The sequence below is a fragment of the Cladophialophora bantiana genome (assembly GCF_000835475.1).
Source record: "Cladophialophora bantiana CBS 173.52 unplaced genomic scaffold supercont1.22, whole genome shotgun sequence".
Taxonomy (NCBI): domain Eukaryota; kingdom Fungi; phylum Ascomycota; class Eurotiomycetes; order Chaetothyriales; family Herpotrichiellaceae; genus Cladophialophora; species Cladophialophora bantiana.
In genome coordinates, this window is record NW_015971596.1 from 422,806 (window position 1) to 449,490 (window position 26,685).

The window sequence follows — 26,685 nt, forward strand, 5'->3', positions numbered from 1 at the left end:
GCGGTTCAAGGCTCCCTTCTGCCTCGCCTCGCTCCTCTCCGGCCAGAAGATGCCGCCTTCCGATCCTCGCATTGCCGCGCTCGACTTCGACGCCAATCGAAAACGTGGACGCCGGTCGTCGGGCTCGCTTTCTCGAACTGTCAACGGTGACTTTGATTTCATGGGCCAGGTCGCCCAGGAGATCATTGAGCGAGATCGCATAGCAATGCGCAGAGAGGTGATAAGAGTCCTGAGCTTTGTTTGCGCTGTGCTCAGTTGGTACGAGACACACTCGATGTTTGGGGTAGATTAAAAGCTCACAGTTCGCATATAGTCTATGTGCAGGATCAATCACCTCATTCTCCCTCTACGGTGCCCGTTTTCTCCAGGATATGCACTACTCGCAACTCCGGGTCAATGCGGTCTCCATCACCGCGGAGTTGGCCATGTATCTCCCAGTCCCTCTCTTTGGCTATCTATGCGATCGCTACTCACCACCACCACTGTCGCTTCTCTCCTCGGTCCTCTTTGGTGCTGGATACCTCCTCGCCGCATATACATACAAATCAGGTCCGCCACCCGACGCTACGACAAAACCAGGGAACGGATGGCCTTTCGGGGTCATGATCGTAGCCTTCATCGGCGTTGGGGCGGGAACAAGCTGCATGTATCTCTCCGCCGTGGCTACCTGCGCAAAGAACTTCGCCAACGCGAAATATCGGGGTTTCATGCTCGCTGTGCCTATTGCGGCATTTGGGCTGAGCGGCATGTGGGAATCACAGGTTGGAGCGCACTTGTTGTATGAGAAGCTGCCCAATGGTCACAAGGGAGAGGTTGATGTGTTCAAGTATTTCGTCTTTCTAGCTGGAACGTTGATTGGTGTCGGTCTTCTTGGGACATTGGGATTGCAAATCGTGGATGAGGAAGAGCTGATTGAGCATGGGGTGGAGAATCTCGAACGCAGCGGTCTGTTGGATGAGAGTGAATTCTACCACGACACATCTCGTGCCCCTACCCCTGTGAATTACGGCACAATTGGAGATGACGAAGACTCTGGCGACGGTTCTGGGTCATATTCCGACCACGACATGGACTCTGAAGCCGAACGAAACCTCTCCGAATCTCAGCTCCTCAAGAAGAACGAACAAGAGCGCCGCCTACGCAAGAAGAAATATTGGCTCCTCAACCATGCCACGCACACATTCCTCACTGACCGCACAATGTGGCTTCTTGCGGCGGGGTTTTTCCTCCTCACAGGGCCAGGAGAAGCATACATCAACAATCTCGGCACAATCATCCCGACTTTGACGCCACAGAATTACAACTACTTTGATGGCGACGGTAGGGCGAGTCCTCCTGCGGGCCACGCAAGCATGCATGTCTCCATAATTGCCCTTGCATCAACTTTCGCCCGCTTGTTCACCGGGACATTATCCGACCTCTTCGCTCCTCCTTCGAACCCCGACTCAGTTCCAAGCAACCGTGTACAGTTTTCTCGCCTTGTCCTTCTCATTCCCTCGGCATTCCTCCTTCTCCTCGCATTCCTAAACCTCGCTCTTCCCGCGCTCACTCCCCAGCACCCGAGCCTGTTCCTCCTCTCCTCTTCGTTGGTGGGATTAGGATACGGAGCATGTTTCAGCCTCGTGCCCATCATCATCTCCGTGGTATGGGGTGTGGAAAACTTTGCGACGAATTGGGGTGTTGTGGCTATGATGCCTGCTGGAGGTGCCGCAGTGTGGAGTCTCGTTTATTCCGCAGGCTATTCTGCGGGAAGTTCACATTCTCCTGATGTGGAGGACGGAGAATGCCGAGGTTATCTGTGCTTCGCGGCGTGGGCGTGGGGATGTGCGGCGAGTGTGGCTTTGGCGATTTTCTGCTGGTGTGTCGCCTGGAGGGTTTGGAAAAGGAGAAACGTGGTCGTGTAGCACGCGGCAAGAACGGGATTTGAGGTAGAGCATGGGAGGATGAGAGTTGACGTGAATGTTTCGATCCTTATTTGTTCCGAACGAACAAGAGCGGGCAGTCGGCGTGGAAAAGGGAAGCAGCGAGCAAATATCGACGCTCAAGATCAAATCGAGGAGGATGCCGAAGGAACACACCCCTCGAGACAGCCATGCGACATCCATGTGCGCGTGCGTTGAGCCCAGGGGTTTTGTACCTTTGGGGGTTCATTACTATTTCGAGACCCCCGTTTGACTGAACTTTTTTTTTTCAGAGGAGTTTCTCCAGCAAGCGAATGCCGCAATAAGCATTGTACGGGTTTTTCTGGTCTGCATTGACCACATACGGCGATGGCGTTCTTGGACCGGACTGTCTTGGACTGGACTGGAGCTGTCGAGGATCGAGTTTCGTTCGATCCCAAGCTTGACTCTGCGTCATGGATATAGGTACCGAGTATACACTTGATACAGAAAAAGGGGAAACATGACCGAGGATTTTAAACACAAGACCATCTATTCGAACAAAGTGCTCGAGACGCGGAATCAACACAAGGAACAAGCACGCCGTACATATGACATGGGCCCGAGGGAGCGAAGTATAAGGAACGGGGAACTGGGATCAAGAATTAACAGTCTTACCAGGCTTTCTCTCTTCCTCTCTTTCTTTCCTTCCTCGCTATATACCTTCGGAGCCTTCCCCTTTGCTTTGCGTTTCCTTTCCTTAGAGTTCTCTTGTCTGGGATTTAAGGGGCCGGTGAATGAATTGTTTTGATTTTCTATCTTTGCCTTCGCATGCTCGTTCGCGCCACCGCGCACTGCGCGCTGCGCACTCAATGCCCCTCCCTCCCAGTAGGTAGGGAGGGGAGTCCTTTCGCACATACATGGGTATCTTTTTGGATTTCATTATCATTATCTCCTTTCTTTTCTCCGTCGTCCTCTCCCCCTCTCATACACACATACAAACATTCATGATTCCAGGGATGGGGGCGGTTCATTCCCCCTTCCGCCGCTTTTACCACCATTCGCCATTCCGTTTTGGGTGCCCATGATGATGAGATCTGCCTGGTTGATTTCCTTCCAGCAGGCAATTTTGATCTTTTCAATCTCAGGTCAGTCGGGGCTTGCGTTCCATATGTGTGTGGTCAAACCTCATATACCGAACGCATCAAATGCAGTCAGTGTATGGCTCGCTTCCCGCCTCGATCCATCCCGTGTAGATATCCCCCAACTCCATGCCGATAACGCGAGAAAAAACCCAGGATCTTGGACCAAGACCACAGCAAATCAAACCAAATCCCAGGCTGCGACGCCAGTAAATCCCATCCCAACTCGTCCCTTCCCCTCACGAAACTCCACGACGCTAAGACCTCTAGCATCCTGCCTATTCCCGAAAGTCGTCACCGCGAACAGCGTGATGGTCTGCCCCGGTGTCCCCAGCTGGCGAGCTGGGATGTCCACCACCCACATGTCACCACCCTGACCCATGGCTCCAGGATAGTATTCCATGGGGACAAGCTCTTTATCTCGACCATCAACTCCATTGACCGAGACAACGAATACAGGGGGTGGTCCTTTACGCGTATGTCTGTCCAGCGTCCAGTGTGCACATCTGAGACCGAATTGGAATCGAACACTATCGGGCTGTCGAACGTTGATTTTCCTTGCTCGCGGGTACACCGTCTTTTCGCCGATAGAATAATCTTCCTTTGCGTTCGTGAAAATCGTGGGTCCTTCAACCATGTCAGGCCAGCACGCAGGGTCAACCACGATATATTCCTCCCAGCTCAAGCGCCGCCCTCCAGGGAGGAAGAACAGGTCTCCATTGCCTGGAAAATGCTTGACTGCGAATTCTTCGTTCGACATGGTGAAGAAGTCCGGGTTAAATTTAGCTATGTAAGGGCGACCTGCGCCTTGAACATAACCTGCTCCCCAGCATGTGTCGATGAGTTTCCACTCTTCGTTGTCGATCTTGACAGCGTTCCATGCGTGACCTGCATTATATGGCGGAAGGGGAGCTCCTGGCGGGATGGGATTGAATCCATAGCCTTTGCCGTGGCCCGAGATGACCACAGATTCTAGGCCAGCGTAGGTAGCTAGGTTCGTGAAAAGGGCAGCATAGCCTTCACAAACCGCCAGTCCACTTTGCAAGGTTGACTGTGGGGTGGAGCCTCTTACGTTGTTATTGAAGAAGCTCACAACGTCGTAGGCAATATTGTGGTGTAGCCAAGTGAAGATGGCTCGTGCTTTGTCCGTAGGTGACGGAAATGGAGAAGTCAGTTGATGAGCCAACGTCTGTAACGAGATCACTTGAGTTCTGGGGAAAAGAGTGGCTTGGTGATCAGGACCAGAGAAGTCCCGGCAAACTAGACAGACACTGGCCCCAGCTGATAGACCACCGTTTACCGAAGTTGTGCATGTAGAAAATTTGGGCTTAGTCGCCTGGATGGCTGAAAGATCTGGTCGAGAGGACTTAGGAACTGGCGGCGGAGCTGACTGAGTATCTCTCAAATGGCCAGTCATATCTTCTCCCAACGGAAAAGGTACATTTTCTCTCAGCGGCAATGGTATTGCATGTTCTCGTAAGGGCTGTGATACAGGTTCCCTCAGCGGCAGTTGGACTGACTCCATGACTGCTACAGGTTCCTGGTGATATGATTGTTCTTTGGGAGTATGGTAGAAGAATGCAGCTTTCTTCGCTTTTTCTATTGACTCGACCGAGGGCACAGGGGGCATCTTCCTTAGCGGAGTCTCTCCGGCATGCTCGCGGTGTTCAGCCTCGTGTTTGCGCGAAGGCAGTCTTGGGGGAAGGGACGGTCGCGGAGGCGGAGTAGGTCTAGCTTCTACAGCGGTAGCTGGCGTGATGACTGTCGTGCCCGAGAGAGCTCGATTGACATATTTGGGGCGATCCTCCGAATGTTTTCTGGTGGCAACATGTGGGTTACCATTCCGAGGTGGAAGGGCAGGCAACTCGCACTCGCCCCATGCAGGGGCTTTGATTCGGCTGCCCGAGTCACTAGACTTGGTGCGAGCGGTTGTGGTTGTGGCCTTTGAGGAGGACGTATTGGACGTGTCATTTGTACCACTGGAGTTGGTCGACGCTACCGAGCCCCTCCTCTGTTCTTCAAGCGGGGGATTTCGACTGGGCAGCGGCGGAGGCTGTTTTCTCGCCGGAGGCTCAGGTGGAGGAGCAGGTAGATTACCTGGTTTTGAGTTGGTGATTGACCCATTGACCTGTTCTGACGGGTTGTTGATGGTGTGTTGCTTGACTATCAGGGGACGCCTGGAAGGCACAGGAGGAGGAGGGTGAGACGAGGGTCGGGGCGGTTCTCCAGGAATTCGACCAATATGGGCAGCATTCAATGCCGCGATGCGCTGTTGAAGCGTCAGAGTGACAAAAGAAGGGTCCTCACTCATGGCTGCCACTGAGAAAGTTGTAGCCTAGAGTGGAGGGTAGGGAGGACAAGAGAATGGTGGTCGTCATCCCAGGAATGTCATGACTTAAAGCGAGCGGAGAGTCGAGGCACAAAACGAGGGTAAAAGTGAGAGCGACATGCGACACGAAGCACAAAGCACGAAGCACGCGGCGTTGCGCAGGATGGCGGTTGGGCGGTTGGCCCTGCGCAGCCTCCAGGAAAAGGGGCTGAGATGGCACGTGAAAAGTGCACGTGAGCATTCACGAGGGCCAAGGGGAACTGTGTCCTACTTTGTATACTTACAACTTTCTCGGCTGCTGATCATGAGTCTGAGTGCCTAGGTATCTGTTATGAGCCAAAATCTATCATCGGCTTGATAGGGGCTCAAAGTTGTGACCAAGGCCTGCTCTGGCAACTTTCAGCCTTGTCCTAGAGGGAGTTTCAGCCTCGTCCGGAAACTGGAAACATGTGATGGAAACGTTGGGCTTCAGCGTCAGCTCTGACACGAATAAAGATCTTGCACAATCCAAGCAGGCTTGTCACTTGCCTCAGAAGCGAGACTCATGCTCAAGCTCCTGTTGTGGCGAGTTGAGACCCGGAGTGTGCCAACACGATATCCCTCAGCCTTACGTTACAGGTGGGTCAAGGTCGAAACAAGCCATGTATGGAGGAGCCAGACTTCTAATATTGTCATGTTAAAAGCATTCTGCTACTGAAAAGAGGGCAGTCATGAATTTGCGGCCCTCCAATTATCGGTGACGGAGATGATGTCTTTGGCAACCGCCTAGACCGAAGCCTTCCGGGGCCGGCATGTGCCTGAACTTTGTTCCGAAAACACTTATCGATCCTACCTAGGGAGTAGACCACGGCGTACAGAGTACTTTCGTCACGGTGTGAGATGCCGCTGCTCTCGGGCATCCAGACACCCAACACCGTCCGGAAGCATGCTGCTCAACAGGTAGCATTGTTTATCGCAGATCTTTCGTTCTTGTACCACATTCAACTGGCCTACAGCATTGTGACGACGGCGAACAGCTCAATGGAAAGACTTTTCTGCTCATCCGCGAAGCAAGAGCAAGCATTCGATCGAGATTCAATTCTCAGGAGGGGAAACCACATTCAATGCGGACTGATTGGCGGGCCAAGCGTACAAGTCGGACCTCGTGTGACCTCTCGTGTTCGTATCCTTGAAGGTTGTTCAGCTCCGTATGGAGCCCAAGACATATGTCCAGGCACCCTAAAACAAATAGAGTGCTCCAGCGTCAGCCTCTGCTGCCGGTTGCGAGCACTCCTTCGAACAAATAGGATATCAACCAGGCAGAGAAAGCTAGGTGAGGACATGCGGCCGCATCCGAGCGAGGAAAAGCGTCCAATGTTTCTGGGAAGAAGCATGACCTGGATTCCTTTCAAGTCTTACAAGACAAGGCTAGTTACATCTCGTTTCCCCAGAGCTCTAAATGCTTGAGCTGAACCAACACTCCCTTCCGTCTTCCCCCCACAAACATTCGTATTCTCTGCCCAGCCTTTCGGGTAACTTGACTTCCACGGCCAATGCGCAGCTGTAGTTCTGGCACGAGCCCCGATGCCATGGAAACAACAAGACGAGGGTATGAAAATGGAAGTTTTTCAGCTCCAGTTACTACAGCGATCCAAGGTCTTTTATGTCTGGTTTGCTACTTATTGAGGTCCTTCTACTTCTCTGGCACAGCTTCTAGGACTTCTTACAGTACCTGTATCTTCCAAGTACTAGTGCAGAAATTCCCTTATCCGCCTCCAGGAAGCCAAACATGAAGACCTTCCTCTTTTTGCTTTGTCTTGCGAGCAGAGTGCTCTCGTGGGGCGAACTAGGTCACCGCACAGTCGGATATCTTGCTCAGATGTACTTCTCTTCCGAGGCTGAAAGTCTGTTCGACGAGCTCGTGCGCCCAACCGAGTCATTTGACATTTCCGACGGTGCAGTTTGGGCCGATGATCGGAAGGTGCAAGGCAGAATGGCTTGGTCAAAGGCGTGGCATTTCATCGATGCAAAGGACAATCCACCAAGGAAGTGCAAGGTGAATTTCAATGCCGACTGCGATCCCGACAAGAAATGTATTATCGCGGCCATCGCGAACTTGGTGAGCTCTTCTAAATGAGATTCTCTACATAAGAACGTTAACCGACATGGCTCTCCTGGCCGGCAGACCACACAAGTCAATAACCCGGGTTTGAAACGAGATGACCAGAGTGATGCTCTAAAGTTCCTTCTCCACTTCCTCGGGGACGTCAGCCAGCCTTTACACACAGAGCAGAAATGCCGCGGAGGCACGAAGCTGATGGTGCAATGGGGTAAACCAGGTTCCAGGGAAGAGAACCTTCACGAGATCTGGGACAAGTTCATCATCCAGAAGCTCCGAGAATATAAGCAGCCACGGGAGAGTGACCCAGACAATGTTTACGACAAACAAATCTCGGTCAAGTGGGCGGCGGACCTAAAGGAAAAACTCGATGATGGCAGCATAGATGTATCCAGGGAATGCACGGACATACACGAGGCACAGAAGTGTGCACTGGAGTGGGCGTCCCAGGCTAATGCGTTCATCTGCACATACGTGCTCAAGGACGTTGGCGTCAATCTCGGACCTGATCCTTGTGAGCAATGCTGTCTGTGGGACTGGCAAGGGCCGGCCGACCTTTCCAAGGAGTACTACGAGGGCGCGGTCCCCATCGTCGAGGAACAAGTTGCTAAAGCCGGGTGGAGGCTCGGGCAGTGGATCAATGCTTTGGCGGAGCAGCGAGTCAACATGAAGAGAGTTGGAGTAGTGTTCAGCGATGACGTGTTACAAGTGCAGCCCAAGCTGGAAATGTAGTCTTGAAGAGAGATTCTGGCTACGTTTGCAAACTGCCCTTGCCACAGAGTGGTCTTGGATTCAGATGGCTTGCTGCTCCTGGACAAATCGTCGTTTTCAAGGTGCTGTGTGAGACAAGTCGTTTTCTGAAGTCTCAAAGAGGTCTCAGTGTAATGCAGACGATTGAGTCTACCCGACTAGGAAAAAATGAGTCTCAATAATCCCTGCGCCGGTGATATAGCCCTTGTCAAGGCCTTGTATAGCTTCGGTAACTTTTTCGTGTGTAATGGTGACAAGGCTGATGGCCCCTATTTGACGGCTGTTAGCCTGCTGTACAAATACAGTACATAACCCCAAAAAGGAGCCTAGGTGGGGTCAACCCTGTCAGACGGCCCTCCGTTATGGCTTCTCCCCTGTTCTCCCCACGTCTTTCCTGATTCTCCGCAGAGTCCTTTTTGTCAGACGAGTTTTTATAGTCCCGTACTTATGCCCCACGCTCCACATCTGGAATGTTCGCTTCCAGTTCAATCTGCCGAAGACATGGTGGAGTAAAGCGATCTCAGGAAACCAAAGTACTCGGTACATTAAATCGTCTATTTCCCCATGACCAAGCGTTGTCTCAATTCACTCATTGCCTAAGATCCAACACATCGCTTTGCCGGGCTCCAAAATGGCCTTCCAACGGATCTGCCTCATCGGCGCCTCTGGTAACCTGGGCAGCCTGATCCTCAAACACCTTCTGGCTTCCCCGCAAAATTTCAAGGTCACGGTTTTGTCACGCAATTCTTCCACCGCAAAATTCCCAGACACAGTCGCCGTCACCAGCGTCGCCGACGACTACCCCGCCTCCGAGCTCAGGAATGCGTTCAAAGACATGGATGTGGTCATCTGCGCTATCTCCATGATGGGAATGCACGAACAGTACAAGTTCATCGACGCCTGCCTCGCCGCGAAAGTGAAGCGCTATTTCCCCACAGAATTCGGCCTCGACGATTTACCGGACTGGCTACTGCAGCTGCGGGAAATGTTCAAGATCAAGCACGACGTGCGCGACTACTTGATCTCCAAGCAAGACACGGGTCTCGAATGGACGAGCATCTGCTGCAATGCCTTCTTCGAGATGGGCGTCGCTTCGGGATTTTTCCAGCTGGACTGGAAAAACAAGAAGGCCGTCCTGATAGACGGCGGGGAGGCAAAGTTCGTGGCGACAACGTTGGATACCGTTGCGTTGGCCGTCGTGAGGGCGATCGAGAAGCCCGAAGCGTCGAAGAACCGGATCTTGCTGGTCCAGGATTTCAGGACGAGCCAAAAAGAGATTCTGAACGCTGTACAGCAGAAAGTCCCTGGATGGCAAGTGGAGAACGTCGAATATGGGTCCTGGCTGGAGAAAGGCAAGGAGCAGGTCAAGAGCGGCGATAACAGCGCGCTGCCAAAGTTGACCTTTGGCACGTTCGCGCAGGGAAATCAGTACGAAGGGAGGCCGGAGTTTGGGAACGAACTGTTAGAACTTCCGACAAAATCTTTCTCCGAGGCAATGGGGATCTTTTGGAAGGAATACGAGAGTCGCTAGGAAGTGCAGAAAGTGTTGACGGTACGTGATCCGGGCCAGCCTAGGAGCTACCTGGTAGTCGAACTCGACAACAAAACCGCGGAATTGGGAACTCCGGGTCAGCATGACCTTTTGAAAGAAACCAGATTTTCTGTCTCAAGGGTCGATATCTCGAGCCTGTCACATATCGGCGCACATAGATTCGATACGCAGTCAATCGAGTGGAAGAAATAGGCCACAGCCGCACATCGGCCTGTTGCTCACCCAAATCTTCCCACACCGGTAGCAGAACTCGGCAGAGCAGACGCACGTCATATGGTTGCAGCCTTCTCGCCTTTCCACGAGATGTCCACAGGCAGGACAGAATTTCCATTTCTCTTTGGCGATGAGCGCCTTCAGCTTCTTGTCGCGCTTGCAGAGCCCACCGTGTTCTTTCGCCCTGCAGCCCATACACATCCTTCTCTTACAAAGAGGGCACTTGGCGTAGTCTTCCTGGACGAAAAATCCCGGAATGTAGGCGAGGCAGTCCTCCCATGGACAATACGTGGGGTTTGGCGTGTGAAGTTCTTGCCGCCACTGAACGAAAACGTCAAGGAAGTCTGCGTCCATGCCTCCATGCTCGCGAATCACCTTGAGCGGCACGCTCTGGCCACAGCACTTCAGCTCGTTTCTAGTCCTGAACATATTCCGTAGGCCTTCTATCAAACTCGCCGTTAGCCGAAAGGAGTAGTGGCCTCTGAGGCAAGAGGGTCAAAACTTGCCGTGAAGGCATTCCAGACAGAATGAATGGCGACATTTCAAGTCTACCACGTCGACTCTGAAGAACGGTTCCATGCAGACCGCACAGCCGACTATATCGAACGGTGAATGCTCAGCGGCACTTTCTTGGTTTCCTGGATCGATCTGTTTTGCGCTGGCTCGAATGGCCAAGTCTCTCAGAATGGTGCTTCTCCGTGCGCTTTTGAGCTGGGAGGCCTCATCTGCATCTTCGGGTTGACGGTTATGCGCTTGCAAAGCTTTATGCACGACCTTGAATTCCTCGATGGCGTCATACAGACAGACATTTTCCGGGTGATGGACAGCCCGGACGCAGGCTCCCAAGTAGACGATATTCTGCCGGACTTCTTGCTTCGTGCTCTCCACGAGGTTGTCGACTCCCAGGACATGCGGAGGCGAGCGAGGATAGTCGCCGAGGACACGAAGCAGGAAGGAATAGCTAAATGCGGGAAGTCTGATGGAAACTGTGGTGTGGTGGGCGTCGGAAAAGGTCGCAACTATGAGGCCTTCACCGTAGATGGCGTTGAGGGCATAAATCTCTTCAGCCAAGACAGCGTTGTGGACCAACATGATCAATTACATCTTGAATTGGACCTGGGATGGCTTCGAAGGCGAGTTGGTCAGGCACCAGCGGAGGCAGAACGAGACAGGCACGGGCAGGTGATATAAAAACGCCGCTCCCTTATATTTCATTCTATACATACTCCGCAAGGATTTCCATCAGTGAGTCAGCACGGTCTCTTGTCGCCAGCTCCTGCTCCTAGTCATTGAACAAAGTGCCTGGGGCCAAATGCAAGGTTCGAGGTCTATGAGTCATTCATCAGGCCACAGAGTGTACAGTGATCCAGACGGTTTGCTACCTATGTAATAGCTGCAATGCCACGCTTTACCAACGCAGCGAATGCCCGGAGGTTGCCCATCACCAGGCAGCTTTCCTGTTTCTCTCGATCTATCATTCATATGAAGACGTGTACAAGGGGTCAGCCCCTTGTTGTCGCCTTACTTTGACCTGCTAACACATCGAGTCTGTAGTTAGCACAAATATTCCGCTTTCCCAATTCTTTGTTCGTCGAATTTCCGTTCCATATTTATTTGTCCTCGATATTGGGGACTATACGAGGCACAAAGATAGGTTGGCTAATGCCTGACGAAAGTGGTAGGTCAATCCCAAATAGGTGCCAAAGTGGGCCATTGTAAGGTGATTGGCTTGCCGGACAAGGCTGAGGCCATATATTCACGCAAGGTCCAAAGAACAACGAAAGACCTCCCTTATTAGATTGAAGTGGGCCTTCTGTGGATTTCTTATGTTAGCAGAAGTGGCTCCTTGTCCGTCAATCGTGCTCTTACGTAGCTGTATCTTTGACAGTGGCCAGTTTGTCGTCACTATCGTCCCTTCCCTCGTCTAACTAACGACAGGAAGATTTTCGACATCTCTTGCAAGGAACAGATCACATCTACTTCATCTCGAATGCCTCCTGAGTCACCTCGCGCTCCTCAAATTTGTCCTTTTCTATGGCTTCAAGATCACCCCGGAGTCTCGCTTGTAGCACATGCTTGTACTCCTTCTTCGCGAAGAGCACGTCGATCTCCTCCAAGCTGAGGCCCTTTGTCTCCTTGACACAGAAATAGACAAAAGGTACGGCCAAGACGTTGAAGACGCAGAACAGGAGATAGAATTTCCATCCAGAGGCTTGGATTCCCATCGGCCCAAACTTGACCACGATAAATGTGATGATCCATTGTGTGAAGACACCCATGGAAGTGCCAATGTGGCGACTGTGGATGGAATGGTTAGCTTGATGATAATCACGTAAGAATGGTCCTGTTCCCGGGATTTGGTACTCACACATGGAGAGGTGCAATTTCTGGAACATACTAGGATATGACAAGTCAACCCTTCTCTACTCAGTAGTCCGGGGGAAAACACTTACGATCCATGGAGCATCGCACCATGAAGCCCCAAATGCAAATTCAAACAAGAAGATGCTGACCACAGCAAGCTTGTTGGAAGAGTCATTGTTTACGGCGAGTCCGATCGTGAACAGGATCATAAACAGAGAGCAGAAAATAGCACCCCATAACATGACTGGTCGTCGGCCGAATTTCTCAGTTGTATACACAGTCGAGAATGTGCCCCCCATGAAGAGCAAAGTAACGCCACCGCTGGTGATGGCAGCCTGGTTTTGAGACATCCCTAGCGAATGAATGAAGAGATAGGTCGCGTAATACGAGACGATATTGTTGCTTTGCAAGAATCCCAAGTCAGCGATAGTTCTTGATGATGCCAGTGGGGAACAGGTCGAAATCTCTCCCAATGACCTTGAACTTGAGAGGTTTGAAGGCGACGCAACAAAAGGTCTCCACTCACCCATCCATTTGTTGGAAGAACTTTTAGACGTCAGTTACGGTCATTTCTATCTCGGTGACGGTTGTGAGCCCACTCACCTGAACAAGGACACCAAGCCACAGCCGCCAGGTCGTGTTGACCGGAGAATTGTCGTAGAACAGGTTCTTGAAATTGAAGTTGTACTCTTTCTCTGCTTCCAGGGCCGCAAATACGTCGGAGCGCTGTTTATTTACCACCTCACTGTCAACTGGAACAGAGTAGATTCGAGCCATGATATGATCGGCGTCGGCGATCTGGCCATTTGCGTAGAGGTAGCGAGGCGACTCAGGGAGGAAGAAGATCATAGCAAAGGTTAACAAAATGAAGACGACTTGGAAAGCTATCGGTAAGCGCCAAACTGCCTCTGTACCGGGATAATTGCGAATCATGCCGTAGTCGAACCAGTAGGCGATGGTGAGACCTAAGATGACTATTGAGAGTTGGGTCGCAATCAATGCGCCGCGAGACTTTGCTTTGGCTGTCTCGGCAACCCACACGGGCACCATCACCGTGATAATGCCCATCCCGAGGCCAGCAATGACACGTCCCGAAATGAGATACGACGTCCCGTGGGCTCCAGCTTGCAGTCCGGCACCAAGACAAATGAGGACTCCCCCAATGACAATAAACAGGCGGCGACCGAGCATCTGCCCAACGAAACCACAGATAATACATCCGGTCAGGCAACCGATATCGTAAATCGCCACGATTGTGCCCTGCAAATCTGCAGCGTTGGGATTGATGTGGTTTGCGGACAGGAAGGTTGGAAGGGAGATGAGACCTCCAAGGACGCCTTGATCATATCCTAGGATCACGCTGTTAGCAGCCAAGGCCGTGGCAGACTGTCGAGACTGAAGATACCGAAGAGGGTGAAGGCCCATGCTGAACACAGGGTAATAGCTGCCTGGAGCCAAAATCCCTTGAGAGATTGAGCGTAACCTCTATTGAACGCCGACATGTTGATAGGAATCGACAGTAATGATCACGCAGATCTGGGGGAACATGAGTCCTGGAAGATCATACAAGGAGACAATGGGTATTCGCCGGATATATGCAAATTGCTGATCTGATCTGCTTCGGGATTCATCTTCCTATGGGGACTGCTGCGTGGGATAGCTTGCATATCCTACCCACTTTGGAAGATATCACGATGGAGAGTTCTCCTCGCACCGTCCGGTCATAGGCTCCGGTAAGTCAAAACATGAGTATAGCCTAGTATACCACCGAGGCTGATCAGGATGGTTTCCGTCTTTGTGCGGGGATTTGTGGAGTGCCTGATACCGTCTTGTGTACCTAGTAACTCCATACTGAATGTTGTGGAGGGTGGAGTTGCTCGTCCTAGGACAACGCACAAGGTCCTATGACACACATGGGTCCCGTTTACTCGGGCTCCTGACTCGATATTTTGGTTGTCATATGCTAGTAGTAGAGGGACGGTAAAATTGGGGGCAGACTCAGGGATCTGCGACTTGCCGGGGATGAAGCGGCATTGATCAGTGCTCTTGTTGTGATAGGCGTAGATTTCCCTGCCTTTCAACATCATTTTTGATAACTGCATCTCGTTCCTTCGCCTCTGTGTTGTTGCCAAATTGATGTATGGCGGCACATAGTTCATAATGTTGACTTCCAAGGTAGGAAGAGAGTTGGAAGAAAGTTGAAAGAAAGTTGATGGGACAAGGCGTGAGAAGTTAGAGTTAACCTTTCATCCAACGGAGTGCCGCAATGCTTCGTATTAAATTCTAATCCGCCGTATTGGTTAAGATTATAGAAGAGGCTTAGCCCAGCTCTACCAAGCTACAGTATGCCAACAGGAAAAGGTTGCAGTGAATGAAGGATGCAATTAGATTGTTCAGCCAAACACTTGCTGCCTTTTAGCGGATGTCATGAAAGCCGCCATCATTGACCACTAGCGACCCGTTCATGTAGCTGCTCTCGTCACTCAATAAGAAGCTCACGACATTTGCCTGTTCCTCAGCGAAAGCCATCCTTCGCAAGGCAATGGCTTTGCTGACTGGAGACTCTTGGTTTTCCTTTGACCCAATTGTCCCTTCGGCGCCCATCGAGTGCTCGATCATTTTGGTCATAGTCCACCCCGGACATAGAGCATTGACACGGATCCCGTCCGGCCCATAGAATTTGGCTCCGTTTTTTGTCACTCCGACTGCTGCATACTTTGAGGGAGTATAAGCTGCGAGACCGGCAGCTTGGAGTCCTGAGATGGAGACAACGTTTGCAATGGCACCACGTTGTCCTGGGATTTTGTGTGGGCATGGTGGTTCGAACGAGATCGGACGAGGAGCCTGAGTCCTCATTTGCAGCGCCTGGTATTTCTGGCACAGCCAGAGGCCCCTGGTATTAATGGCATGTGTTCTGCGGCAGTCAGAACTTTCAACTCCAAGGTCCAACAATCTAGCCCTCGTACCTTTCAAAGAGCTCCGTGGTGATGCTTTCTTCTTCAGACCAGATGGATTCGCAGATTCCCGCACAGTTGGCGGCATAGTCGAGCCGACCCGTCCACTCTGTGGATGAGGCTATCGCGTCCTTGACCTGTTGCTCCTGAGTGACATCGAGTTTGAGAAACTTGGTCTTTACATTCCACTTCTTGGCCACCTCGTCTGACACCTTGGCGCCCTCGTGTTCGTCCATGTCGGCTATAATGATCGAGATACCACGGCTTGCAAGTTTGTGGGCAGTGGCTTTTCCTATACCACCACTTCCCCCAGTGATGAAGGCCACACGCTGAGCCATGCTTGGCAACACTCTACAACTGCTAAGAATTCAAGGGAATATACCTGGGTAGGGAGCTGATGAGGTCGAGTTAGCCGTCATGTCGAGCACCTACCTCTGATTAAGAATCGCACGGGGCTACACCGTCAATCATGCCTGCTGGTCCTCACGCTTTGACAGCTGCACCACCGTGGAGACGGTTGTCTGCAGGAGGAATGGAGACGATGCACTCTTTGAGAGCCGCGGGGAAGATGAGCAGGGTCACTTGTCCACTTGACTGGGCCGAGGGTGACATGGAGCAATGAGCAATGTCCAGGAATGTCGTACCGACGCTTGGCGAGACGCATCTGGACAGCCGAGCAGCCCACTGCCCAACGTCCTGCGGCGACGGCCCCGCATGCACTCCCGTTGACTGCGCTGCTCTCTCCCTTCATTCCTACTCGATCGACAGTGCAAAGACGACAGACTTGTTGATCTGCTGCTCGCGTGCCCGAATCAATAAGATATGAATGTACAGAACCCGGCACAACCCCCAGACGAAATGCTTACAAGTCCAATCTTCAGCAGAAAGAGCAGAAAGAGTCTCTCCTCACCCACAGTCCGAAGTCTCCATTCCACGGGAATCAAAACCCGGCGAGTTAGCCGAGAGATCATTGTGATAGAGCCTGGGAAGCCTCTCACACACGTGTACCCTGTAGGGCACCTCGCTAATGCATCACCGAGCCATGGCCCATAACCCCGCCTGGAATCCGATATTCGAAACCATTTCCTTTACCTTGGTCCCCATGTATCACAGCAGCCATCTATCCGACAAGAGCTTTGCGCTTTCTCTTCACGGGATTTCCTAGTCTCGCCTTGCAAAATTCATCACGCCCTTCTTGATAATTGGCTCAATCATCAAGATGGCGCGCGCACAGACAGATTTTGATGCTCTTATCGTCGGGGCCGGTTATGGCGGCATCTACCAGCTCTATCGGCTGAGGGAGATGGGACTGTCGGCCAAGGTGATAGATATGGCGAGCGATGTAGGTGGGACTTGGTATTGGAATCGTTACCCTGGCGCAATGAGCGACACCGAGAGCTTCGTCTATCGATTTTCATGGGACAAGGAAGACTTGCAGACCTACCCCTGGACGCATCACTATGTCAAACAGCCTGATGTTCTGGCATATTTAGAACATGTGGTTGAGCGACATAACTTGCGCAAGGACATGCAATTTAACACCGAACTTCTCTCAGCGATTTGGAACGATGACGCCAAATATTGGCATGTGGAATTGAGTACCGGAGAGAGTCTAAAAGTACGGTATCTGGTCACCGCATTGGGTCTCTTGTCGAAAGCCAACTACCCCGACATACCTGGCATCGATACTTTCCAGGGTCAAAAGGTTCACACGGCGAAATGGCCCCAAGGACTTGATCTTAGTGGGAAGCGTGTGGGCATCATAGGTTGCGGCTCGACAGGAGTCCAAGTCATCACCGATATAGCTCCACGGGTCAAGTCTCTGACCTGTTTTCAGCGACATCCTCAATACAGCGTTCCCAGCGGCGATCGACCTGTCGATCCTGCCTACCGCCAATGGGTTAATGAAAACTACGACGCCATTTTCGACCAAGTGAGGAACTCGGCCGTGGGTTTCGGCTTCGTCGAGTCCACAACCCCTTACAAGTCCGTCGCCTCAGCCGAAGAACGCGAAGCCATCTTCCAAAGCCTCTGGGACGCAGGTAACGGCTTCCGCTTCATGTTTGGCGGCTTCAATGACATCACCACGGACCGGGAAGCGAACGAAGCAGCCTGCGCCTTCATCCGCAAGAAAATCCGGGAAATCGTCAAAGACCCTGAGAAGGCCCGCAAGCTCCAGCCGCACGATTACTACGCCCGTCGGCCGCTCTGTGACGGGGGTTACTTTGAGCAATTCAACCGCGACAACGTGGACGTGGTGCATCTGCAGGAGACCCCTATTACACGCATCACCGAAAAGGGTGTGCAGACCAGCGACAAGCTGTACGAGCTCGACGTGCTCATCTTCGCGACGGGCTTCGACGCCATCGAGGGCAACTACAACCGCATCCGCATCCGCGGCCGTGGCGGCCTCTCCCTCAAGGACTACTGGGACCCAACTGGCCCGACTAGCTACTTGGGCGTGTCGGTGCCTCACTTCCCCAACCTGCTGATGATCACGGGTCCACAAGGCCCGTTCACAAACCTGCCGCCCGCGCTCGAGGCCCATGTCGACCTGATTTCGCGCTTGATCGGCCGTGCGGAATCGCTGCGCAAAGCCAGTCCAGACTCTGCCGCGACGCCGCCGGTCGTCGAGGTGACTCCTGAAGCCGAGAAGGAGTGGTGTCTTGAGTGCGAGCGCGTCGCCGAAGGGAGCCTGTTCAAGGAGACCGCCAGTTGGATCTTTGGCCAGAATGTACCTGGCAAGAAATACGCCTTGAGGTTTTTCTTTGGCGGCCTGAAGGCCTTTTACGACCATGTTCAAAGGGTCATTGATAACGACTACGCCGGTTTTAAGGGTTTGGGACGGCGAGCTGACGAAGTTGATGCAAATGGGAAGCCGGCGGCGGCGGTAGAGGCGAAATCTGTAACGGCACGTTTGTAAGACGGTTGACTTTTGATTTTAGGTGCGCAAGACAAGAAATCATTTATAGACTAGTCAATGGAGTAAAGTCTTCAATTTCTTTATAGATGCCCAAAAAAAACTTCCTACCCTGTGAAAGCCCGTAGTGATAACGAAAAGCAGGAGCATCTTGGATTGCTTGAAAAGCAATGAATCAAGTACAATGTCGTAATGAGTCGTGACCAAGTTCATCTCTGTATCAGCTCATTCAAAAGCCCATCCATTGATTAGGGGGCTTCTAAGCAACAGTCGTCGCTCCCGAGTCTCGTTGTCGTTTCAATTTAGTATCTGCTGCCGCTTCCACCCCAGCTGCTGTTGCCGCTGCTGTGATGCTGCTTCTTCTTATCCTTCAAAAAGTCTTCGGCGACGCTACCCAGCAGAGCGCCTCCGATAGTGCCCAAGAAGCCGTGGCCAGCTTGTTTACCCAAGAAGTGACCACCGAAGCCGCCACCAATGGCGCCGAGAAGGCCACGATCACTCTCAGTCATCGGAGGAGCATTTGGATCGTAGTTTGGCGCATTGGGGTCAGTCGACTGAGGGGCAAATTGGTGGTTGGCCACTTCGGGTGGCAGGCTTGTACCATGACCTTGTTGTTGTTGACCCCCTTGTTGGGCCATTTGGGCTTGGTAAGCCTGGTTCTGGGCATAGGCATCGTTGCTGCCGTATTGCTGAGGAGCAGGGTTGCCATAGTACCCTGCGTGGCCTTGTGGGTTGCTAGCGTCGTATGCACCGTATTGGTAGCCAGCTTGACCATGCTGAAAGCCGCCAGCCTGCGGTGGCCCAAAGGAATCTTGTCGGCGAGGGGGGCCGAAGCCTTGGTCTTGAGGAGGATACTGTTGGTAGCCTTGCTGGGGAGGATACTGTTGACCGTATCCCTGCTGAGGAGGATAGCCTTGACTGCCTCCATACCCTTGCTGCGGGTACTGGGAGCCGTAGCCCTGACCGCCACCGTAGGAGTCGTAGGGACCAGACATTGTGGATGAGATGAGGACGAAGGAATTTACAGCTGGAAGTCTATGGTGAAAGTGATTGATGTCTGAACAGGAAAGGGAAGGACGGATAAGTCGATGAGGAAGGGATGATTTATACGAGGCGAGAAGGATGAGAAAAGAGCTTGCGCAGCTTGAAGGAATCTCAGACTGCGGACTGCGAGATGCGTGGTTGAGGATGATGGTGAATGCGGACTCAGCTCAGCAATTATTCACTCATTCACCGAGCGCAATGCAACAGCTGAGCCCCGCGGCAGCGAACAGAAAGGACCCCTCTTTGTCCCCTTCCCACTGACCACCAGCCAAACAACTTGCCCATTTCTGGGTGCCTCGTGGCCTGTGAGTGGTCACCCGGCTGTTCCTTCAGGTGGCTCTCGGGGTCCACATGGTCTTTCCGGGAGCGAGTGACGCCTATTGCCCAGCCTCCCCCAACCTCTTCCCCCCCCCCTTCGAGGGCCTTTCGTTTACCCAGATGTTTCGGCCGACGCTGCCCTATTTCTCCGGCTTGACCGCACACTGACATCTTGTGGCGGAGTTAATCACGTGGCAGTCGTCACAGCTGAAACGCCAGCATAATTCATCACGTCCAAAGGACCTCCCACTTAGGGTACAGGGTATTGTGGCGCAGTCTCTTCTTACAAGCGGCGATGGACGACAACAACCACAATCCCCATCTCGGACATCAACGGTCGAAGGCAACACCTCGGTATCTTCCCAATTCCCCTGGCCTTGACCCCAACCAATACTGATTTCCCGCAAGATAGACTCCATCATGACAGTGCAACTCCACGATCGCTGTCGACGCCCTAGTCCGCGATTCAACTTGCTCGAAATGCTAAGTCGTCTTCTGTTCCTCCAGTTCGACCTTCCTGCTGACCTTTCTGCCCTGCTGATCTCGTAAAAGATGGCGACGTATGACTACAAAGAGGCCTCGGCAATAGCTCGTAAGAGGAGAGCCGCTAATATTGCTGCTTTCCACAAGACTCCAGCATGGAACGAAGCAGACCTGCCTAAAAATCTGACAGAGTATGCCCTCAACTCTGACTACTACACCGACGAGGAGCGTCAAATAATTCAATCAGAGGCCGACGAGATCCTTGACAAGATCAGAACCAAGACATGGACCGCGCTACAAGTCGCAAAAGCCTTCTGCAAGGCATCCGCCTTGGCCCAGGAACTGACCAACTGCTTGACTGAAGTGCTATATGCAGAAGCGATCGAACGAGCAAAATATCTTGATGACTACCTCGAGCGCACAGGGAAGACCGTTGGTCCTCTTCACGGACTACCCATCTCGCTCAAGGACTGTTTCGTGACAGCACCACATCCTTCCAGCAATGGAATGGCGGTATTTGCCAACGAGCCTCTTGAAAAGGATGCCTTGCTGGTCACCATCCTGCGTGATCTGGGTGCAGTCTTCTATGTCAAGACAAACGTCCCGGTCGCCATGATGATGGCTGAAACGAATAACAATATCTGGGGAGAGTGCCGGAATCCTCTGCACAAGTTCCTCTCTCCAGGAGGGTCTAGTGGTGGCGAGGGAGCTCTGATAGCTTTTAAAGGCTCGCCGTTAGGGATTGGCACAGACATTGGCGGCAGTATTCGTATCCCTGCGGCGTGGTGCAACCTCTACGGCTTGAAGCCCAGCTTTGGTCGATATCCGCATTATGGAGCCAAACCAGGTATAGCCGGGCAGGAGTACATTCTATCCGTCAATGGGCCGATGGCGAGGTCTCTAAAAACACTGCAGCTGTACTCGGAAGCTCTCTTATCTGAGGACGTGAGACCCTGGGATCATGACCACAAATGTCTGCCCATTCCTTGGAGGAAGAACGTCATACAGCCATCAGGCCGTAGACTCCGCTTCGGTCTGATTGGTGTCCACGATGGCCTTGTTCATGTTCACCCGCCGGTGGAGCGTGCTTTGAAAATGACCCAGGCCGCCCTTGAGAAGCAAGGCCATGAAGTTATTCCCTGGTCCACCGAAGATCATGAAGCGATTGTGAAGGTATGTGTTGCAGTTATTCTCCGAACCGTTGCATTCTGTCATTGACGGCCCTAGAATCTCCAAGCAGCTTTCTTCGACCTTGGCGGCGCCGCAATCATGGACCTTATCAAACCTTGGGGAGAGCCTGTATTTCCGAGCATGGAAGGATATGCATTGGCGGCAGCCGCAGGTGAAGGCGAACTCGGACCGACCAAGATGCGAATGATGAACCTCCGGCGCAATGAATTGCAAAAGGCTTACCTTGACCGCTGGAATGCGACTGCTACGGACGGAAAACCACGACTAGACGCCCTCATCTGTGCCGCTTCCCCATGGGCAGCTCCCAGGCTCGGTCAAACCCAGAGGCAGAGCTTATATGTTGGTTACACGGGCTTTGTAAACTTCCTGGGTAAGCACCGGACTGGTTCCTTTCATCGCACCTCAATACTGATAGAGTCAAATTAGACTTCTGCGCCTGCACTTTTCCAGTCACATTTGCAGACAAAGATCTTGACAAGGCAAGAGATATGAGCACCTTCAAACAGTTGAGCGAGATTGACGGCAGGATCCAACAAGATTACGATGCTGAGTTCTATCATGGAGCACCAGTGGCGTTGCAGATTGTCGGGAGGCGACTCGAGGAGGAGAAAGTCCTCGAAATGTGCGAGGTCATCGACAACTGTCTGAAAACGGCTTGAATAGCTATTAGCTACATGGCTCTACTGGGAACTGTGTACCTCGGAAGGCAAGCCGCGTTCACGAATGATTTCATTTCCGTCTATGAAACGCCGCTGCCTCGTTGATCAATCTTGCGCGAAGCAAGCCCTTAGCCTCACTCTCTTGAACCTTGCGGCTTCAAAACTAATTCACACTACACGCTACATACTCTTGAGTATTCCTTTCTTCCTACAAGCCAAATTACTTTCGCTTTGAACCCGCAGGCTTACTTTGTTTCTAGAACGAGGCAGTCCGGGGAGTCAGTATCCCCAAACTCAGGCGCAATGATGATTCTTCGCACCTGACGTTGATCGGCAGGATATCACACTATCGCGGACCCACAGACGACTAGACTCCTGATATAAATCTGGAAGGCCAAAGCCAAGCCAGGCCCTGCAGTCGGTGCTCGTCAGTTACATCTCTAACTGCGAGCTCTAGTCCATGCAACATACTCTATCTTAACGTCTCTAAGGCGAAATCCTTGTAGGGCAGAAATGAGACTGGGAACACAGTGGAAATCGGGTGAAGAAAAGGTTGTGTGTGCAGGCGTTTGCGCGGTGCAGTGGTGACAAGAACATGTTTGACGCCGCTGCCGCTGTCTACCAGACCATTCTGCTGTACACTAACCGAGCCCCCCCATTTCTCCCGCCAATCTTCAGTCTTTTTGTACCCTCATCATGGTCTTTCGTAAGTGATAATAAACTCCCAGCCCCGTCTTGAAACCGCAATGCCTCCAATGTTGCTTCAAACCGATCCTGCCAAAGTCATGGTCTCCGACATTCGAAGTCGCGTTGGCACACTTTGCAACCCAACGCTGGTACGCAAAATCACAATCACTGGGTGCTGACCTCCACACGGCCTTCGTTCCCGGGAGTCTTTCCAAGAGTTGGAAGCTGCATTCTGTTAGTGGGGAAAGGCAATATCGGAGAAAGGGGAATTGAACTTACAAGGTATGTGATATCGTCCCAAGGATGTCTGTACAATCCAGTGCGCAGCTAAAGGGCGTTAGCGATTTGTGTATACAAAGGCATTGATGGCAGAACTTACTCTCTTTTGATCCAGGTAATGGGCAATGAGACCAATGGAACGACCCAAGACGAACAGACCGTTCAAAACGCCAATGGAGAGATATTGCTCGGCTTCTTCGGCGGAGAAAGAACCTCCGTCCCGGAGCAAGTCGACGAAGCAGACAGCAATGCAACCATCGACGTTCAAGATCAAGTTATCCTTCTTCGAGGTAGTCACGGTCTCAACGGCAATTGCATAATCCAAAAGCTTGTGCGATGGGAAGTGCTTGAGGACAAAGTCCTTGACAAGTTCCACACGCAAATCAGGGTTGTTGCGGGACTTGATTCGGTGACCGATACCAGGGACTGAACAGAGTTAGCCACTAATCTGCGAGGGGTTGAAAGTCAAACATACTGAGCTTGTTCTCTTTTCTCATGGTGTCAACAAACTCTCTGGGAGACCAGCCTTTGTCAAAGGCCTTGGTGAACTCCTCGGCGGCACCATCCAAGGCGCCACCAAATCGAGAGCCAATGGTCAATAGACCAGCGACTAGCGAAGAGATCAAATCTTTGCCTGCACGCGCAGTGATGATGGTGTTCATGGCACCAGACACGGCTGGACCGTGATCGGCAGTCAACATGAGCACCATTTCCAAGAATCTGCTGGCGTAGGCAGGGAGGCGGCGACGGAACCACAGAAGAGACATGACACCGCCAATACCAATTTCCTCCTTGAAGACGTCCGAAATGGGCATACCCGCGTAGAGCAATTCCTGGCCTCTGTCGTCGGAGATGGTGGAAATGAACGAGGCAGGCTTTCGGATAAGCCCAAGTTCTTGCGCCCAGGCATAATCCATGGGGATCTTGGGCACGGCTGGCTCAGGAGCAGGCTTGATAGTGCCTTGCTTGACGAGTTTCTGGTAAAGGTCACTGAGGACCTTGGGCATGTCTTCGAAAGTATCGGGGACGTAGAAGCCGGCCTCTCTCATCTTCTGGTTCTTGACAACAGCGGTTTCGAGCTGGGAGTTGGCCGAAGCACCAGCGTGACCGAATTGGACTTCGGTCTTGAACATGCTGGCGCAAGTACCAATGGCCCAGGCGACAATGGGCTTGGTGATTTGACCATTCTTCACAGCCTCAATGACTCGATACTCCTCGACACCACCAACCTCACCAAGGAGCAAGAGGATCTTGCATTCTGGCTCTTGTTGGTATCGGAGGAGGTGGTCAATGAAGGAAGTTCCCGGATATCTGTCACCACCAATGGCAATACCTTCGTAAACACCATCTGTGTTTTGAGAGATGATGTTGTTGAGCTCGTTGGACATACCACCGGACTTGGAGACGTAGCCAACGGAACCCTTGCGGTAGAGCTTGGAAGCAACAATGTTGTCCATCATACCGCCAGTGTTGCCGATCTTAAATGCACCGGGCTTGATGCCACCGACGGTGGCCGGGCCAATGATTGTGATTCCCCTCTCCTTTGACTTGACCATGATCTCACGGGCACGTCGCTCAGGGACACCCTCAGCAATAATTGCAATGCTGCGGACCTGAGGAATCTCCATCAGTTCCATAGTAGAGCTGTAGACGGATCGTGAAGAGGCAAAGTTGACAATGGTGTCCACATCGGGATGCTTCTCGAAAGCTTTCTCGACGGATTGGTAGACTGGGAGGAGAGTCTCGCTGGTACCCCAGTACATCTTGCTGACGAATTGACCGCCGAAAGTGTAAATGATACCGGCCACGGAGGGAGTCTTTCTCTTGCAGATGAAATCAAAGTCCAGCATACCCTGGACGGCCTTGGGCTGCATGCCGCTGTCCTCGCTGTCAGGTCTCCCGCATCTGTCTACATGTCCAATGGGCAACTTACTAGACGAAACATCTGGTCTTGTTGTGGAACAGGGCATTCTGGGAAGGACTCAGTGCTCTCGAGGGAGGAGCAAAGCGACGAATGTTGTCGTTGGCGGAGAAAGGAGTCTCGGAATCTATGTTGTCGCCGTTTGGAATGTCAATCGTAGGCACTCCGTTGCTGGCAGCGCCCGCTGTTGCAGAAGGCATGGCGGATGCGGTGTTCTCAGGGGAGTTTTTATGGACTGGGAGGCCCATTGTGTCAGCAGCTGAAGCAAAAAACTCAATGGATGAGACGACAACAGCGCAAGCGATGAGAGACAAGAGAATATTCAAAAGTCCCTCGTCTGGCGAGGAGAGTATAACAGGGGGGGTTTGAAGGCGGGAAAGGTCAAAGGAGTTTACGGGGATCAATTGAGACTTTCCAAGAAGACTTACAGAGGGCGAGGGCAGTTGTTGAGTATGTAAGAGGAAGAGATTGAAGCAACGGCAATTGGAGTTCAGCAGAGGTTCAAAATCGCCGACGAGGAGAAGAAAAAGATGAGCCCAGTTGAATTGAAGCCGGCGGCGGCGGTGGTGGATGGAATGGTGTTCACTTTCTCAGGGTACAATAGGGTTGCCAGTGCGCAGTGTGGAGAGCGAAGACGATGAGAGTGCGTGACTGGATTAGGGATCGTCTGTTGAGGCAGGTCCGGCTAGTTAGCTGCACGACCCAACCAAGGGAAGCTCCTGGGCGGGCACCCGAAAATAGGAATGGCGGCCCCCAAAGTTATGTTGAGGGCAGCACCCAGGTGCATCCAGGTGGCATCACCACGCCCACCAAGTCCAGCACATCCCGCTATCGCCCAGCAGTCTTTCCGGGCGGTGAGATTTTTAGTGGGCGACATCTGCATGGGCTGCCCACTGTCGCCACACAAGCCTTTCAGCCATGTGCGCTATCGACAGCAACTATGCCCTCCTGGGATGCCCGGATGTGGGAGAGGCTGAGGCCCCCTTTACAATGACATTCCCATATCCGCCGTGTCTGAGGGAGCGGGCCTGAAGGACCATTGAACTCCCCCAAACCCCCTATCGATTGGAAGGAAAAGATCTTTCTCGCGTGCCCAACTATTCGGAGTCCGGCCCCCGTCACAAGTGCACGTCGTATCTCGTACTTAGCCTGGTGGAACAGCCGTGCATTGGCGCAGCCTTTACCCGCCTTCCTCCATGGCAACTATCTGTCCAGATTCACCGAGGCCATAATAAAACGCTCAATCGGTACTCGAGACTGAACCAACAGGAAATTTGGTGCCGATAGTCGCCATAGTTGGCGTCTGTGTGACCTTGTTCCGCTGACTTGAAGAGGTAGTTGGGCGCCAATAGATGAAGCGCTGCGATGACAACTCGGCATCGGAATTTTTGTCGATAGCCAGCAGAGACGAGGCGCAACGTCACAGGGTCATGAATTTTTTTTGGCGGTGACCGACAGTTGGGGATTGTCGGTCAAACACCATGGGCCATGGAGCAGAGGCGACGGCGATTGCGGGCGGTTTGTCCCTGGCGTTGGCGCGGATTAGCAGCCTACTAGCCTCCTAACCTTAGCTCCAACACCCTTAACTGCATGCTGAGGTGCCCCTCGATAAGTTTAGCACGCCTAGTCCACGCCCACAAAGCCCACCCCTGCTCCCAACAACCCACACTCCAGGGCCCTAGCCCAAAGGGGATCCACTCAGAAAAAGTCGAGGGCAGCATTGTATCCCTCCGATGGCCAACAGTAAACTGTGCGAGCGAGCAGGAAATCTGGCCCCAGCTGTTCATACTGTTTCTCCTTACAACTTCACGCTCGCACTTTCCATTCGGCAAACTAGACTTGATCTCCTTGTCAATTGTCTTTGCTGTGGTCTTCCTTCCTAGATCTGTCTTCTATCTCAA

The 26,685-nt window shown here is 52.4% G+C and overlaps 11 protein-coding genes across 11 annotated transcripts; 5 read left to right on the forward strand and 6 right to left on the reverse strand.

The window, feature by feature from the left end:
- Positions 1-49: 49 nt before the first annotated feature.
- Z519_11546 (uncharacterized protein) lies at positions 50-1,904 on the forward strand (the record flags this gene model as incomplete). The annotated part of the gene is made up of 2 exons (XM_016769257.1): positions 50-258; positions 314-1,904. The coding sequence occupies 2 exons, from the start codon at positions 50-52 to the stop codon at positions 1,902-1,904; spliced, it is 1,800 nt and encodes a 599-aa protein (XP_016614630.1).
- Positions 1,905-3,203: 1,299 nt separating this feature from the next.
- Positions 3,204-5,333, reverse strand: Z519_11547 (uncharacterized protein; the record flags this gene model as incomplete). The annotated part of the gene is made up of 1 exon (XM_016769258.1): positions 3,204-5,333. One exon carries the CDS (start codon positions 5,331-5,333, stop codon positions 3,204-3,206), a length of 2,130 nt encoding a protein of 709 aa, XP_016614631.1.
- Positions 5,334-7,119: 1,786 nt separating this feature from the next.
- Z519_11548 (uncharacterized protein) lies at positions 7,120-8,181 on the forward strand (the record flags this gene model as incomplete). Its single annotated transcript, XM_016769259.1, has 2 exons — positions 7,120-7,449; positions 7,516-8,181. The coding sequence occupies 2 exons, from the start codon at positions 7,120-7,122 to the stop codon at positions 8,179-8,181; spliced, it is 996 nt and encodes a 331-aa protein (XP_016614632.1).
- A 649-nt stretch (positions 8,182-8,830) lies between these two features.
- Z519_11549 (uncharacterized protein) lies at positions 8,831-9,730 on the forward strand (the record flags this gene model as incomplete). Its single annotated transcript, XM_016769260.1, has 1 exon — positions 8,831-9,730. The coding sequence occupies one exon, from the start codon at positions 8,831-8,833 to the stop codon at positions 9,728-9,730; it is 900 nt and encodes a 299-aa protein (XP_016614633.1).
- A 729-nt stretch (positions 9,731-10,459) lies between these two features.
- On the reverse strand, positions 10,460-11,056 carry Z519_11550 (uncharacterized protein; the record flags this gene model as incomplete). Its single annotated transcript, XM_016769261.1, has 1 exon — positions 10,460-11,056. The coding sequence occupies one exon, from the start codon at positions 11,054-11,056 to the stop codon at positions 10,460-10,462; it is 597 nt and encodes a 198-aa protein (XP_016614634.1).
- Positions 11,057-11,940: 884 nt separating this feature from the next.
- On the reverse strand, positions 11,941-13,830 carry Z519_11551 (uncharacterized protein; the record flags this gene model as incomplete). Its single annotated transcript, XM_016769262.1, has 6 exons — positions 11,941-12,262; positions 12,333-12,361; positions 12,418-12,730; positions 12,855-12,874; positions 12,932-13,677; positions 13,734-13,830. The coding sequence occupies 6 exons, from the start codon at positions 13,828-13,830 to the stop codon at positions 11,941-11,943; spliced, it is 1,527 nt and encodes a 508-aa protein (XP_016614635.1).
- A 913-nt stretch (positions 13,831-14,743) lies between these two features.
- On the reverse strand, positions 14,744-15,620 carry Z519_11552 (uncharacterized protein; the record flags this gene model as incomplete). The annotated part of the gene is made up of 2 exons (XM_016769263.1): positions 14,744-15,242; positions 15,295-15,620. The coding sequence occupies 2 exons, from the start codon at positions 15,618-15,620 to the stop codon at positions 14,744-14,746; spliced, it is 825 nt and encodes a 274-aa protein (XP_016614636.1).
- Positions 15,621-16,501: 881 nt separating this feature from the next.
- On the forward strand, positions 16,502-18,205 carry Z519_11553 (uncharacterized protein; the record flags this gene model as incomplete). Its single annotated transcript, XM_016769264.1, has 1 exon — positions 16,502-18,205. One exon carries the CDS (start codon positions 16,502-16,504, stop codon positions 18,203-18,205), a length of 1,704 nt encoding a protein of 567 aa, XP_016614637.1.
- Positions 18,206-18,504: 299 nt separating this feature from the next.
- On the reverse strand, positions 18,505-19,197 carry Z519_11554 (uncharacterized protein; the record flags this gene model as incomplete). Its single annotated transcript, XM_016769265.1, has 1 exon — positions 18,505-19,197. One exon carries the CDS (start codon positions 19,195-19,197, stop codon positions 18,505-18,507), a length of 693 nt encoding a protein of 230 aa, XP_016614638.1.
- Positions 19,198-20,116: 919 nt separating this feature from the next.
- On the forward strand, positions 20,117-21,897 carry Z519_11555 (uncharacterized protein; the record flags this gene model as incomplete). Its single annotated transcript, XM_016769266.1, has 3 exons — positions 20,117-21,220; positions 21,275-21,608; positions 21,665-21,897. The coding sequence occupies 3 exons, from the start codon at positions 20,117-20,119 to the stop codon at positions 21,895-21,897; spliced, it is 1,671 nt and encodes a 556-aa protein (XP_016614639.1).
- Positions 21,898-22,749: 852 nt separating this feature from the next.
- Positions 22,750-24,984, reverse strand: Z519_11556 (ATP-citrate synthase subunit 1; the record flags this gene model as incomplete). Its single annotated transcript, XM_016769267.1, has 5 exons — positions 22,750-22,809; positions 22,864-22,911; positions 22,964-23,289; positions 23,339-24,741; positions 24,797-24,984. 5 exons carry the CDS (start codon positions 24,982-24,984, stop codon positions 22,750-22,752), a joined length of 2,025 nt encoding a protein of 674 aa, XP_016614640.1.
- Between the last annotated feature and the right edge of the window lie 1,701 nt (positions 24,985-26,685).